This window comes from Phaethon aethereus (assembly GCF_964289735.1).
Source record: "Phaethon aethereus genome assembly, chromosome: 5".
NCBI classification, from domain to species: domain Eukaryota; kingdom Metazoa; phylum Chordata; class Aves; order Phaethontiformes; family Phaethontidae; genus Phaethon; species Phaethon aethereus.
In genome coordinates, this window is record NC_138579.1 from 41,087,032 (window position 1) to 41,103,902 (window position 16,871).

General features: G+C 43.3%; 1 protein-coding gene across 2 annotated transcripts in view; it reads right to left on the minus strand.

The window, feature by feature from the left end:
- DPF3 (double PHD fingers 3) overlaps positions 1 to 16,871 on the minus strand; it is a gene marked incomplete at both ends in the record, with an annotated part of 161,238 nt that overhangs the window by 59,654 nt on the left and 84,713 nt on the right. For both annotated transcript variants that reach the window (XM_082000787.1, XM_082000788.1), the window contains one exon: positions 3,317 to 3,444. In XM_082000787.1, coding sequence (XP_081856913.1) covers positions 3,317 to 3,444 — 128 coding nt within the window. The remainder of the gene's footprint in view (positions 1 to 3,316; positions 3,445 to 16,871) is intronic.

The following is a 16,871-nucleotide window of genomic DNA, read 5'->3' on the forward strand; positions in this document are numbered from 1 at the left end:
AACTGGAGCATTCGGTAAACATTGTACATGAGAAGATTAGTGCTATGTAAGAAAATATGCAACCTTACTGATAAGAGTTTATATTTTCACAGTGCTTCATTTCTTAACGTATCTCCAAGAAAAGAGAAGGCTGCAACCAAACCATATGTGGGAGAGGAAGGAGCTAGTTTACAACAATAATACTACACAAGAGAAGTTAAGAGAAATATTACAAACCACTTTCTTCATTTAAAATTGCAGCACCAATTTAAGAGAGACATAAGAAGTAACCAAGTGTGAATCAGGTGACACTGCCAGGGTAATGACTTTAATTTTTGACAGAAGGGGCATAGCTTTTCTGATGTGTAGTCAAAAGGCTATTCTAAGCCTTCGCCAGCAAATGATGGAGACACACATTCAATACCAATTTACTGTAGGGCAAAATCACAGAATCACAGAATCACTAGGTTGGAAAGGACCTTCAAGATCATCAAGTCCAACCATTAATCCAGCGCCACCATGTCCCCTAAACCATGTCCTGAAGCGCCACATCCACACGTTATTTGAACACTTCCAGGGATGGCGACTCCACCACCTCCCTGGGCAGCCTGTTCCAATGTTTGACCACTCTCTCCATAAAGAAATTTTTCCTAATATCCAATCTAAACCTCCCCTGGCGCAACTTGAGGCCATTTCCTCTTGTCCTATCGCTAGTTACTTGGGAGAAGAGACCAACACCCTCGTCGCCACAACCCCCTTTCAGGTAGTTGTAGAGAGCAATAAGGTCTCCCCTCAGCCTCCTCCAGACTAAACAACCCCAGTTCCCTCAGCTGTTCCTCCTCATAAGACTTGTGCTCCAGACCCCTCACCAGCTTCGTTGCCCTTCTCTGGGCACGCTCCAGCACCTCAACATCCTTCTTGTAGTGAGGGGCCCAAAACTGAACACAGGATTCAAGGTGCGGCCTCACCAGTGCCGAGTACAGGGGCACGGTCACTTCCCTACTCCTGCTGGCCACACGATTCCTGATACAGGCCAGGACGCTGTTGGCCTTCTTGGCCACCTGGGCACACTGCCGGCTCATGTCAACCAGCACCCCCAGGTCCCTTTCCGCCGGGCTGCTCTCCAGCCACTCCTCCGCAAGCCTGTAGCGTTGCATGGGGTTGTTGTGGCCGAAGTGCAGGACCCTGCACTTGGCCTTATTAAACCTCATACAGTTGACCTCAGCCCATCGATCCAGCCTGTCCAGATCCCTCTGCAGAGCCCTCCTACCTTCCAGCAGATCAACACTCCCACCCAACTTGGTGTCATCTGCAAACTTACTGAGGGAGCACTCGATTCCCTCATCCAGGTCATCTATAAAGATATTGAACAAGACGGGCCCCAGAACCGAGCCCTGGGGAACCTGAATCCTCAACCATGTTAAATACCAACCGTACAGCAGGTCCCAATGACTGCATCTATTTAGCAGGGGCAATCCCTACCCTTTTTAGCAAGTAACTTTTCTTTCCCTATTCTGTCTTTCTAAAAGAGTTTCCCAGCCCAATGTACTTTGTGCAACTAAGCTCCAAGTCTTCTCCTCCTGACAGATACTGTGAGTTTGAGAGGGTGGTAAGGGGCTGGTACTGAGATGGGAATTACAGCTACAGCTATTCCACCTGCTCACTCTCACCAGCACTGAGGCTGGGCCCTTTCAAGCTACAGCACAGAAGAGCATGCAAAGGAACAAAAGAGATATTTGCATTCTCTTATTTACCATACGGATAAAAGGTACTGATCGTGATTTTGATCTGGTAAAGTCGAGCTGCCAGGTGCCTAAGTACACACTGAAAGCAGCTATTAGTAAAGGCTTCGGCAATCGTTTTGGTATAGACTGACTCTAGATAAGCTGTGCTTGCGTAAGAAAAAACAGCAAGACATTAAATGTATTTTTTGCATCTGTCCTGATGAAACTTGCATCCAGGTGACAGGTCACAGCTACAGCAGTTTAGCTGAAACCTTTTTGTACATTTTTGCACTCCCTCCCGGCTCTGCAATGCCCAGACTTGTGTCAGTTCCACCGTCTCTGAAGTCTCCTTCGTTGGACTGCTGCTGGGGATAATTTGGGAGCTCAGATCACACAGCAACATCCAAAGGCACTTGTCGACCTCATAAGGATGCTGCACCATGACTTCTTGTGACCTTGGAAGCAGGTATAAGCAGAGCTTTAGGGCTCTCAGCTGAGTAGAGCCAGATATACTACTGAAAAAGGAAACACAGAGGGGGCCTCATGCTGAGCTTTTCCCCACTCCACAGGCATGGGATGCTTCCTCTTTGATGGTGCTCCTTTATCTGTGTAACTGGGAACTGGAGACCTAATTTTGCTGCCCGTACATGTGTGAAATTTCTAGCAAACAGACCAGTAGGACTGAGCTCCAACTAATATAGATTTGATGCCCATGCTCTTCTGTTTCGTTTGGCATGGGGCTGCCCACTCAAATTTTTACTAGTTTTAGGTATACATGCAACATGTTGCATCTCAACCAAAATTACCAAGTTTGACACATTGCCAATGACTCTCACTAAAAATCACGAATAGACTCAGCACAGTGGTGTTTTAGCATCACCAAAGATGTGCTGCTGCTCCCCCAGGAGAAGCTCGCTTTCCTAGCAATTTCAGATGTCTTTATAAAGTGACATGCCCTTATATAAGAACCCTTTATATTAGCTGAATTCCTTCTGTCACAGACCCACAAATGTGTTCTGCTTTTAATTGTTAAAGGATGAAATGGAATCTTGACAAATAACTTTCAAACCCTAATGCATGTGAAGAGGCAGTATTTCTCATATCTCAGTTGTTATTAGTGATGCAGATAATTAAGATTAGAATATTTTTAATTATTTATTTTGCTTGCATACTTCCTGAAGGCTTCTCAGTATAAAACAAACAGGCAAGGCAATGACACGTTTTCATCTACAGTCAGCAGCTGTGAATCCAAATTCAAATCCATGTCCAAATTCACTTTAAATATGATGCACTAAAATTCAGTTTATGGTTGGGACCCATCTCTGCTTGTCAGTTTTATATGTAAACATCTCATAGTGCTGCAAAACAAATTCCAACACAAGAGCTGTGCAGAACACAGCCAAACGACCAAGATTCTTGTGACAGGAGAAGTGTGCGAGATCCTGAGTTAATTTTGAGCATTATAGTGTAGCACAATGGTTTGATAACACTTTGACAGTAGAATGACACAACTATCAACAGATGCACTGTTCTGCCACAGGACAAAATCTGCTAGGCTTAGAGACAAATTGTAAAATCCAGCCCTGCTGTCAGGGCATGGGGCTCTCCTTTACCTGGATTTCTTGTATAGTGTCTTCTTCTTTAGTGTCCGTTTTTTTCTCTATCCCCTCTCCACGCAGCAAGGCTTCCAGAGTTGTACTTTCTGAGGTGAACCCATCTTTTTTCAGAGGCAGATCAACTTCTGAAAAACAAAACACACTGACTGTGTCTCCCCCAGACAGCTAACAAGCAGAAGGACAGAGATGACAAGCAGAAGACTAACAGACTTTCAAGCTTGTTTCTATCTTGAAAGAGAGTTCTTCAAGTTCTTCTTTTAACTGCTAAGGATCCTCATATAGGATTCATTGCTATCTTAAAAGATCTTGGTATCTTTTCAATCACTGTGTTTGCTTACAGGAAAAAAAGGCTGGACATATTATATCAGAAGGAAATAAATGGGGGAAAAAAATCCTTCGCCTTTATGTAAACTCCCTATACTTCAAATAAAGAACAAAACCAGGGCTTTCTAAGATACAGAAATAACAAATATGAAGATCTGATCTCCTGAAGTAGAAAAGCAGTTTTATGTAATTTAGCATCTGGCACAGTTTATACAGCACAGCTTCAAGCAGCATTCTCCTACACCAGGGCATGTTCCACATGTGGGGAAGCGGAAAGCTAGTGTGTGGGGCCAATGCTGAGAACTTAAACTGAAAAAACAAAGGGATATGTCTTGAATTTTCATGTAATATTGACTAGATAAAATCTTGAGTTTGTTTTAAATGGGCCTACACCAATGAAGAAACACCGGTCAGCACAGATACGAGTGCAGAATCTAGCCCAGAAAACAGGACAACCCCCAGTCATCGCAGGAAGAGCCAAAGGCTGGCCTGGGGGCAGGCCTGGGGCATGGGACTCCAAGAGACAGTGGGTTCATGAGGAAGCTTGATGCAACTTGCCATACAAATGAAAGAACAGAGACTTATTCCCCTTCCGAATGCTGCCACTAGATTATGGGGCTGTGCAGCAGGCAGGCAAATGCAGCATGTTAATTTTAGCAACATATTAAAATACATCTAGGGAAGAATTCAGTTTTCCTTGTAGATCCTGGGCTCTACCCCACTTGTGCAGGAATTTGTTCAGAGCAACCCTATGGCAGGGAGACATTCTGAATGTCTCTTTACCTGACAATGCCAAGGTGTGGATTTCTCAAGTACCCCTCCCTTCTAAAATGAGTTCCTTCCTCTAGGCCAATAGATTTATAAAGTAATAATGTACAGGACTGATGCTCACAAATCAGCATCTGGTGTCCTTATTTCACAGCTCTGTCCACTTCTTTTAGGACTGTGTTGTGTTCCCCAGTCTGCCTGAAGCTCCCTGCCTTTCTATCACCATGAGCTGTAAACTCCGCAGGGCAAAAATGCATGTGTTTATAAAGCCCCAAATCACTTCTGCAATCCAAATAATGAATGAACACTTCCATCTGGGACAGTAAAGTATAATCCGTTTCTTGGGGGCAATTGCATCCCAGGAACATGTTTGTTCTATATATGAAAAACTCTAAGCCAGCAAATGATTCAGGGTCCCTGATCAGTGCTTCCACAACATGCTTGCTCAAGTCTTCTGAAGTGAGAGAGCATTGCTCGGCCAATAACCACAGAAAATCCAGCAAAAATTCCAGCAAAAGCTATTCTATTCATGGAGGGAAAGGCTGAGTACAAACCATGCAGAAAACCCAAACCACTGGGATTTTCAAAGGAAACTCCCAGGACAACCCACACAATGGGATGGGGTCAACAGTGAATTGATCCCCCTTCCCATCACAAGGAGTTCTATTCAGTCAGGCCTCTGTTTTCAGCATTAAGCTCTGCACACACACCCATTATGCCACCTTTCCCAACTTCTCCCTTACTTGAGGTATAAAAAAAAAAAGACAGAGAAGTCAACAGAGAATCATACAGGTTGAATTTCCCTGTATGAACTCCTAGTACCTCCCTGTGGATGCTAAATCCAGACATTTCAATAGAAAGAAGGCAATTTAGACTTGATTTATGTGCAAATCCCAACACTTGAATCTAACATCACTAAGGAACCTCCACAATCATCTCTGGCTGTAGGCTTGGCTTGGTTTCAAAGTCCTTTGCTTAGGTGCAAAAGGGCATTTGCTTTGTATTTAGAACCTTGTGGGACTGCAAAGCCCAAAGGGTTATCATACATTCAGGAAGAGAAGAAGCTTCAAGTAAGCTCAAGGGCATCAGAAACAAACATGTCTTCACTGTGACAAGCTATACCTGTCTCTGGATACCGATACGCTCGGCAAACGAATGCGTTAGAAAAAGGGAGTGAGCAAGGAAGGGGTGAGGGATAAGCAAAACATATATGAAAGTAAAACTACTTCCTGTTTGTTCCAGAGATATTGAACATTAAGCCAGAGGGAAAGGTAGGCTTTAAGGTCAAAAACCAGCAGCTGTCTTTAATAGGCATGTTTGTTTTTTGTGGTGCTTCTATTTCCCACCAGCAACACTCCAGGAGACTTTTCATCCAAAACTCTCAGAGCCTTTTTAAATTATTGAATTTAACATTCCACTGACAAGGCGGTGTGAGGTAATACTTTTATTCCCAGTTTACTGATGGGGAGATTGAGTCACCAAGAAGTTAAGTTGATGAGCAGGAAATCCGGCGAAAAGAAACTCAGGGCAGCTGCCTCTCATCTGCCCACTAAGTTTACTGCTATTCAACTCTTTCATTTTCTTCTCCACTGGTAGCTTCTAGGAGTCCATTTTCATTCCTAAGTAGCTCTAGAAAGTGGGAAATGGCAGACACTATCTTTTGTGGAACATAAAGTTTAGAGTATAAAAGCCTACAGAGGTCCAAAGACAACCTCTTAGTAATGAAGTCAATCTTTGTAACGAATTCAGTCCTTCCTGGAAGATGGCTAGTCTATAAAGGATACAGTAATGAAGACAGGAAATTATGTTTCCAAACCACTTTTTGAATCCTCAGAGATTCAAAGAAAAAAGTCTCCAAAAATCTAAACAATGGTTCAGTTAACCTAGAGAAACAGTTAAACACTACTAGGGATCATTAAATTCATTTCAATAAATCCCTAATTGTCTCTCTCCTATTTAACTCTCCAGGATTTTCCCACAAAAGCTAGAAAAGCATATTTGTCTCTTATGCCTGTACCCTAAAGAAAACTGAGAAGCCAACTCTATGCCTGAAATGTAGTTTTCATGTGAAAGACCAAGGTTTTCCCCCAGACCATGGGAACTGCTCTACGGAAGCAAGGTGGGGTCCATTCCACCCACTGCCTTGCTTATGAAGGCACCAGCCAATGTCAGAAGCTTCAAACAAGGCCAGAGAGTCTTCTAGGCTTGAGAAATTAAGCCACGACCCCACACTTGCCTCTGTTTGCTTTGACGTTTGTTGTGCTATAATATGCAGCCACATCAGATGCTGCAGAAGAAGGTGTAAGTGTCTGTCAGGAGAGAAATGCAAAGAAAATAATCTACCCTGATACTACATTTCGTCCTGATCTCTAACAGGTCAGTCCTGAGGGATAAATGCAGTATCACTTCCAGTTATCCTAAATCTAGCTCTTCTGGAAATGCACAGAATAGCCCAGCCCTTTCTGAATTTTGATACACTTTTGCCCTCGACGTTTTCCCACCTGAGTTCAACGGTTAAACTATGCTTTGAAAGGAGGAGTGCTTCACTTTAATGCTTGCCCCGTTGTTCTTGCTATGAGATGGGGAAAATAGAAGTTCCTGACCAAACTTTTTTGTCATTTATTTTTATTCCTCTCCTTTCGAGGATGAAGAGTTACAATCTTTTCTATTACTCTGCTGTGGGAAGTTTTCCATATGGCTTTGTCCTGTCAGACCTCTCTGAAATTCCTCTTGTTCTTCAATAATCTTCCCAAGATGGACCAATACTGCACCTGATATTTTCAGATGAAGCCACATCCCCCATTTAAACAAATGCATTACAATATTCTTTAGATCACTCCTCAGGCAGTGTCCTGCAATGTCCAAGCTGCATACTAAGCAGAATTAAGGACCTTGTAGCAGGGACAAGAACTTCCTGTAAGTAATACTTGCAACACACAGGTGACAAATTAAAATGTCCATCCCGCCGCCCATTCACCAAGCACATTCAGATCTGCCCCAGGAGGCCCCCACAGACCCTGGCCACGATGGCTCTAAATAACTTTGTACTATGTGCAAATCTTAGTAGTTTACTAGTTACTCCCTGTCTCCAGGGAGTTCGCTACTATATTACACAACACCGGACCAAACACCAAACCTCGATGCACCAGCCGTTAGCCTTTTTCTATAATGAAAGTTCTTTGTTTCATTTTGTTCTTTGTTTCATCTTTTAGAATAAAAGTTTTGATCCAAGACAATGCTTTGTTTCTCTTCAGAGGCCTATTACATACCAACGGTCTCCAGAAAGTCTAAGTAAATGGTCATCCCCCTTATCTATTAGTTCTTCACATATCGTGTAAAGAATTTTAAGAAACTAGTGAGACATGCTTTTCCTTGCTAGGAAAAAAAAAAAAAGTAGTCACTTAGAACCTCCTATATCATCATTTCCCAGGTGCTTTACTGCTTATACCTAATTACTGTTTCAATCATTTTCTCAAATGTTCATGTAGAATTTATGGGTCTTTAAATCCTTGAATCACATCCAAATCCTTTTTAAATATAGGTAATAACATTTGCTACCCACTAATTGTTCTAAATTCTTTCTATTGTAAGTCCTAGTTTGTATCACAAGCTCTTCTTCAGACATTGTAATTTCAGAGAACATAATCTTTATTACAAGTAATAACTACTAGTAAAAGCACTATAACTAAAAGCTTACGCTTTTATATAAAAAATTTAAGAAGGTTTGTAGATAAATTTCCCTTTGACTAGTATTGCAAATGCAATAGCACCTGGTTAGTGTAGGAGATTCAGGAAATAGTCAGAACCCTACATAATGGCAGTGTCAAATCAACAAAAATTGTCAATGAAAAATAAAATGTTATTTAAGAATTCTTCCTGTTTTTAAAAAAACACAGTATTATTGGTGCCACAGCTAAATATTGTGCATATATTATAATTCAAATATGTGTGTGTGCATATAATTAAAATTTATGTTTCTTAACTTGGCAGAGTCCCTTTCATAGTGATTAAATTAACGTGGTTATTTCTGCTTACCAGCTCAGTGCGGCAACCTCTCTATTTATCAAGGTCCTTAGACTGCGGTGGTAGAATCTGAACGAGCACCCATGCCAGCATCATTCCTGTATCTGCTTTCTATTGAACTGCTGCCTCCAGAAGAAGCACATTTTCACAAATCCTACAAAATGGTGGGCTTTTTCAAGTGTTGATTCACCAAAATAGCTGCAAATTCCTGTCCTTAAATATGCTACATCTGGTTTACAACGCATTGGGAGCTAAGCAACTTTTCAATGTCTCTGAAACATAAATTAAAAACAACCATCCCTTTTTCTATACAGTGCAATGTATTTGTTTTACAATGGATCATTTCCATCTCCACAGTAGCAGCTGCCACCCAAGCCATCATCTCTGTGCACTCGTAAGCAGCTCCATTTCCAGTTCTAATTGGGAACAGAGATACTTATTGGGTGAGTTCCAGCATGATCTATCATGCCAGAGACAGCTACTATGCAAACCAAAGCAATCCGACTTCCAAAAACCCTCTTAGACAAACACTGACTTTGCACATAGATTCTTGCATTTTTGTTTCTTGGTGCTGTTTTTTTGGAACATAAGAACTGCCAGTAGAAACTATATATTAAAAGTCCATGATGTGCTGTTTAAGATGGTTAAATCCAAGAATATTACCTTAGTAACCACTACGTCTTTAAAATCATATAGGTGGTCTAAAAAAGCCACCTAATTCACAGCAAACAGAACTACTGCTGAGTGAATGCAGCCACTAAGCTCATTAAGAGGATGTGGCAGGATGCGTCGGAAAGTGCAGCGCAGTGGCTCAGCAAGCAAATCCCATGACAGTTTAAAATGAGAATCTATCAGTGTCACAAGAGTGTGAAGCCTCAGCATCTCTGCTGTTCCCACCCCCATCGTTTTATTTATGACGGTGTATTGGGAACATGGGAAGTCAAAAAGATTATAATGAAATATGCCATATAAAAACCAGATTAAGCCTGCTCTTCTTTGGGGAAATATGCAGAGAGAGAAGCTGTCTGTTAGCTGTCGAGTTTGCAAAAGATACCATCTTTTGGGATGGTGCTCTCTGCCAGCAGACAGAGTGCCCCAGGGGAAATGGTGGTGAAAAACCCAGACAAGCAGCATCCATCCATCCATCATACGCTCATCTCCACATCTCCAAGGCACAAATATAGCGTTAGAGTGCAAAGGGTGGGGGCAGGGGGGATGGAATCCCTTAAGAAAGAAAGAGGAGACAATGCCTTATGTGAATAGCTGGATTTTGTAGCTTTTCTGTGCGTGCCCAACCAGGCTCTCCTTAGCTTGTTTGCTTGCTTGCTTGTTATGTTCATGGCCAGTACAGTGATTTGTTACCGTCCTCGGAATGGACGCATTCACAGCAGTGACCAGAACCAGGTATACCAAAGGCAGGGCCCTACAAGTTTCTTTCATAAGCACGCCTCTGCCAGCACAGCACAGCACAGCACAGCCTGGTTCTTCACTCCTCCTGCAGGTCTGGATCTTCAAAACCCTTCTTCCACTGCACTGTTTCCTGCTACCCCAGGGGCGGACGCTCACGTTACTGCTGTTATGCTTTCATCCTGACCTTCCACGGTCCCTGCTATGCCAGCCTGTTCTCCCAACACTACTGCAGTTCAGCACCCATCTGTAGCAAACTTGTCAGTGCCAGTTCTACACTTACAATCTTCTCCAACCCTGGTCCAGAAGGCCTCCTTCCAGCCCAGCCCTGGACCTCCCCTGAGACTAGACGACTGATAACACAGACTCTCACAATGAGTCCATAAAGCCAAACAAATGCCTCTAGAGTCTAGTAAAAATCAAATTCTCTTTATTTTTAATCCAAGCCAGATTCAACAAAGCTATGGGCTGTACTGGAGACTGTAAGGCTACTCCAGTAACTCTTTGTTCTTCCCACCAATTCCACCCTCAAACCTCATGTGTATTATTGCACTTTCAAGGTAAACAGGGCCATGGTGAGAACAAGAATCCAGTCAAAGAGAATGATAAACCAGTTTTAGAAGCAAGGCTACTTGAAAATAAGAGAGTATTTGTTTCCTCAGAAACAAACCATTTTGTGTGGAAAGAATAGTTCAGAGGACTAGCTGCCATTAAGTGAAAACTCCTTTTCAGGCTGAAGCCATGGGATCCTATAAAGCTCCAAAATGAATCTCAGTAAACACTCGTTGCAAAATTTAGGCACTACTGAGGTTTGCTCTAGGGAGCACTGGGAGACTGAAAAATCCCAATGTCTCCCTAGTACCTCTTCCTGCAAAGCTGCTAGTCTCATGGTAAGGTTGGTGGGGAGCGGGGAGATAAAGGGAAGAGATGGAAGAAGACAGAAGGAGCAATGGTATGGGCAGAGTGTACACTCTCACTCTTCAGCCTGGGCGTAAACTGCAGAAAAATCAGAAGGCAACTTTGATTAAGACCAGAATGCAATGGATGCTTCGATCAGCCCCTAGCTAAAATATATCACAGGAGGCTGCAACACAACAGGAGGGAGAAAAAAGGCTGCAGAAAAATGCAGAGGCCCTCAAACATAAGGTTAAGCATTGTTTAGTTTAACCCATCGTCAAAATGTGGACTTTACAAGCAGCTGTATTTCTTTGGCAGACTAGAATGCCTCTATAAAATCTCTCAATAAAAAAACCAGCCCTCCTGTTGGTTGCCTCTTGGAAGTTCTTTACAGATTTATTTTTCAGCACAGATATAAATCATTGTCATATATAATGTACTGTACCTTCTTCTCAAAGACTGCCAAATTACAATATCAGGCTAAACGCTAGATCAGGTAACTACCCTCAGGGCTCAAATCATAAAGAAATAACTCCATTCAGTAACATTGTTCTAGCACTCATTTGTGTTCTGGCCACTCTTGCATTTGCATTCTAGATAGGCTCACACTGCACCAGGAGTTTTGCAGCGTCAGGCAACCCTGTAGGCAATATCGAGGGACAAAGGCTGGGTAACTGCTACAACTTAGAGAAAACTGCTGAGTACAAAGTCTTTGGGCTTTGCATCACCCTAACATGGATGCTGGACTGTTTGGAGTAAGAGAATAACTTGGCCTACCTATCTGCAAGCGGTCGTACAGATACACTCACACAGATGGATGGGCCTTTTGACCCATCAGCAGAACCAGAATCTGATTATTGTCCAGTAACAAGACAGCTATCAGCAAACACCAGCCACCCCCGCAACACGCACTGGGCCAGTCGCCCCACACCGCACACGCTGCAAACGGTAACGGGGGGTGGACCTCCACTGCAATCTCCTGTACTATTTCCACGTGTGACAGTATTGAATAAAACCCCTCATACTATAATGCAAACTCATACGTAAACCATGCGTAAAACCAGCCATGCTGTAACCTTGCCGCAAATTCTGTGAGATTCTGCATAGCTTCTCCTCTTCCTTATCAAGGACAGTGGAGGGGATACCTTTAGTAACAGATAAATCTCTGTAATGCAGTTATCTCTCAACCACAGCGCACAAGCATCCCAATTAATTCAGTCCGGGCCTAGCAGAGCCGGCACTAAGCCAGAGCTGATAAACCTGCCAAAGCCAATCTGAGTCCTGCAATGATTCTTGGGAGCCTGCTCTGCGCTTTCCCATGCTCTGGACCGAGGCGGGTTATTTGCTCGAGCGCAGGGCTCGGCTCTGGCTGGCTCCACACGCCCACATGATGCTGCAACTCCGCTAATGAGGTTCTTCTAAACCCCAAAGCGCTGGGGAGTAGCAGAGACACCCAGCCAGCTCTGAAGGCATCAGCACGGATGCAGCAGGGCTTACTAGCACCGCTCAGCCAGGTTACAGGTGTCCCGGTCCTCATCCTGCATCTCTGTCTGCAAAGCTCCCGCCTGCAGGAAGATGTGCTCCGCAAGCCTGGCAGGCCTGGGGAGCAGGATAGCTACATTCGCGTGGCGCGGTGTCCAAAGAAGTCAGCCACGCCAAGCAGAGCTTGTTCAGCATCCCCGGCTCAGTAAATACCAAACCTGCATAAACCACTGAAGAACAGAAAGGCCACAGCAAAGTGTCAGTGATTTTAGAATGGGATAGGGAACAGTCATCCTAGACGCTGCCCTCGGCATCGCTGCTGTCTCACCATGTGATCTTGGGCCAAACTCTAACAAAGGTACCCTCTGCTTTTCCAGCGTCTGTCTAATGGAGATAGTCTTCATCTATCCTCTGGGGTTTGGTAGGGCTTGTTTAATATTCATAGGCATTCAGGCATTCAAATAAAATGCACCAAAAAAGCAAGGTGTTCTTGCAGGTTCTCACAAAGCCAGGCTTAAACATTTTTTTTCTGCCGGCCAGGAATAACACTGAAAAAGCAAAACCATTTCCACAGATACCACATTTCAGTGGCCAATTCACAGATTCCAAGGAATGAGGATAATATTTACTCACACAGTAAGATGCATCTGACAGATGAAGCTAGATAATTGAAAAACGTTACTATAAGAAGGAAGGTTTGTAATAGAAAAATGGCATGAGATGCTAGTAGGTATCCTTTCAGAAATGGGAAAGAACAAAGCAAATCATCTACTGAGGTGCTCAGATCTCATGCCACAAAAAGGCAAGAAATTCCAAGAGGCCTATAAAGCGTTTAGACAAAAAGGTGAACTCTAGAATTAATAACAGAATGGTAAACAGGAAGATTAATGGCACCAGAGAAAATGCAGATGGTGAAGCCCAGCCTGCAGGCTCAGCAAGACTCTGAATGGGGAGCGGGAAAAAGGCAAGGTGTAAACAAGGTGACCTTCAAAGCCACGGGAATGCCTGCCATCAGGCCAGCCAGAGGGCATCCCAAGACACAGATGTGCCATCTGGGGTAGGCTGTCTCATGACAACATGAATAAGATCTGTCTTTTTCCAAATTTGCAGGGAGGCAAAATGGGTAGCGGCAGAAAATATGACCATTCGCTGAAAAGGGGCACAAACACACAGGTTGGAAAAGGACGCTACCTATTTTGTGAAGAAAATATGAAAAGAGTTCCCTGAATATGCCCGCTCAGGAAGGTCTTGTGCCCACTTGTAAAGCCTACACATGCAAGGTGTGGGGGAGGAGAAACTGGTTTTCACTAAACAAATGTTTTCCTTGAGGGTTTATGAGGCTTAGGGTAAAAAAAAAAAAAAGAAAAAAAAAAGAAAAAAAAAAAGAACCAACACCACCAAAAACAAGCAACTCAGCACAAACTGCAAAGCAGCCCTTTAAGCCCACAATGGTATAAATTTTCCCCATCTTGGCATAAGTCTGTTCACTCCAGATGGCACATTTGGGTTGAAAGCAGGTAAAGATTCCTCAGACACATCTCTGTGTCTAATATCTGCTTTTACAGAGTTCCCTTGCTCCGTCTCAGTGCTTCATTGGGCCTTCCGTCTCCTAACAAGCTTTGTGTATCCCTGGGAGATCTCCATTCTTTGCCTACAGTAAAAAGTGGGAGAGAGAAATCTCCTACCACAGTTCTGCAGGGGAGCCTGGCTTTTTCAGACCTGATGCTTAGATCATTGAGGTCAACTAGGAAAATTGAAAAGTAAATGCAATCACATGTTTTTTAAATATGTCAGTCAAACACCACAGCGGTGCAGTGCTAAGGGGAGCAACGTTATCTCTAAATAAGCCTTCTACAAAATAAGCCAGACATGTTCTGCTGTGATATCCAGAGGAAAGAATTTTAGGGGAAAACAGAATAAGCAACCACGCCACAGCTCACTGTGGGTGTCCAGCAGGTAGTGAATTCACATACCTCTTTTCCTTCCAGCCTGGCTCAAAGTACGTCAAATCTAAGTATTTTGGGCAAAACTGGCCCATCTGATTTCAGTGCTGAAATCAGTTAATTTGTGCTAAGTGTACAAGCAGACATAGTTGAATGTTTTTTATTCCAATGGGCTGCATACCAACTGCAATGAAGATAGTGGCATGACCTCCAGTATCGCAGCAGAAACCACGGGTGCTGGATAAGCTCAGGCAGCTTGTGCGAAGCTGCGCAGCCCCAGCGCTGTTGCATCAAGCAACAGGCTTGACTCAAGCGAGCTTGCAGTTGCTGACAGGAGCTACCATCATCGCTCTGGACATCAATGTCCAGATGGGGACTTCAGAAAGCCCCATCATGTGGCTCTGTTGATTGCTTTTTGAATAGAACAGGAATGGAGATATGAAGTACACACCTGAAAACACTAAAGTGGCATTTGAGGAAGGAATCAGGAAGAACAAGGGAGAAAAACAGCAAGATGGAGGAAAGCTATTATATTCCTTCTGCTTGCCTACTGCAGCTAAACTATAGCAGGCTTGTTCTGAAAACTGCCACAGAAAAGTCTGAAAAATGGAAGCTCTGGGCCTTGAATTATGCCTTTTCAATATCTTTCTCCTTTCTCCTCTCTGCTAACAGAGAAACACTGTAAACTCCTAGAACCTGAAAATAGACATTCTGGGCCCTTTCTGCACCTTACAAACCACCGTGAAAATAGATGACAATGCAGAAGAAGGAGAGCGCGCCATGCAAGGGGAAAACAAAGTGAAATAGAGAATAGTTGCTCTTCTCTCCTTTCCCCCTGCTCAGCTTTCATTTCCCTTTGTTCATCTAACATTGAGCCAAACTAAGCCAAAGGAGCTGCCGTGCTGGGCTACAAGATTGATGGCTGCAGGCAGACTCCACAGTGAAGAGACGGATGACTGGTCATTTCCCCCGATGCACTGAGAAACATCCATCCTTGCAGCCATGCTGAGCCCATTTGTGCTCCTTTTCAAAAGAGAGATAAACACTGGCAGCCAGAGGCACCTGAGTGTCCTTCTCCCTCAGAAGGACACAGTTATACTCCTCTGGGTTCCTTGAGAAGGTCGCTCTGTCCATCCCTGAACATCTGGCTGTGGGATTTGCTAACTCCCTCCCCCAACAATCATCCATCTATTAGAGCACAGTGCAGGTCGGAAGAAAACGGTGAAGAGAATAGTGTGACAACCTCATCAATCTACAGCTACACGCTTGGCTATTTAGTTTTCTTTATGCTATTCCTAAATGCAGGGTGGGGGTGGAGGGGGAGAATTGCTACTGGTATGAAAGAGTGAATTGTGGAAATGGCAATGTGGATTGGAGTAAGTCCTTATGACTATTAAAATGTTGTGCATGTACTAAAGCAGTAGGGAACTAATTAAGATTCAGGATTGAAAAGCAAAACAAAAAAGTTGGATGCACTCTGGTTCCATCTGTAGCACTTGCTGAGAGTTCAAATGTACTTGGGGCATCATCTTTAGCACAGAGATGTTAATTTTTTTATTTTGACCATTCAGATATTAACAGAAAGCTCCCTGGAAGAATATACTGTAAGTATATTTATAGTGCCAACCTTGGTATAGCAGCTTCAGAGGCACAAAGCACTTAATCCTGACTCCTTTCTATTTAGTTAATAGTGTCTTTGTTTGCTGATGCTGTCCTGGCCTATAGCATTGCTCACAGATACAGCCTCTGCGTTTCCAGCTCTCCTGCTGTGCTGCTACCTCACTTAGGCAGTGAGCATTACGTGGCAGATACACCCATAGCATCGTTTACAAATACAGCATCACTCCAGAAATACCTGTAACTATGAACCTCGCTTTGTCAGTGTAGCACATATCTGTAACTGTGTCATTCACAGACGGTGCACCAAGGAAATCATAAGATAAAGGCATTCACCATCTCTCAAAAACACAAAGAAATGAGTCACATGCGTAAAGTGTTTAAACCTAGTTTTAGCACCCTGAGCCAGCTTTGAAAAATTTGTCTTTTATCGCCATCATGCAATGCTGTTTATTTTAGGCCAACGACAAAAGGATTTTCACTACAGCTCCGTAGGACATGCATAGGGTATTAATCATGACCATATGTGCTCCTAAGACATCAACGCCATACTTCCCGAGGGCAATGGCATGCATTCAGAAGTGCATCACTTCCATCAAGAGGAATAAAGTTTTCATCATTTCTCCTACATCAAGAACCACATCTTTACCTGATGGAAGTTGCTGCCCGCTGTAGTATTTAATGGAACTGTACCTACCTACAACAGCTAAGGTCCTGGCCCTAAATTACCTTGTTTGTTTAAGGGGAACCATGCTCCAAGTGCATCCTAAGTGAGATCTTTGGTCTGGAAGACATTGCACAGAAAAGCCATATCCACCTATTCCATTCTTACTTCCCCTCCAAATGTACATTGCATCGACCCTCCTTCCCCCAGGGAGTTCATTATTGGGAATGGACGCCATGGCAAACACCAATGGAAACAGAATCCTGAAACATAAAATACCTGTAAATAAACTACTAGGCAATCAGCAAAATGCAGGGAACATTGAAATTAATTGTAATCTAGTAAAAACATGCCTAGTATCTCTCAGGTACAAGATGATTATGAGTCTGTAAAATGTTTATTTCAGAGAATGGGAATGAGACTGAAG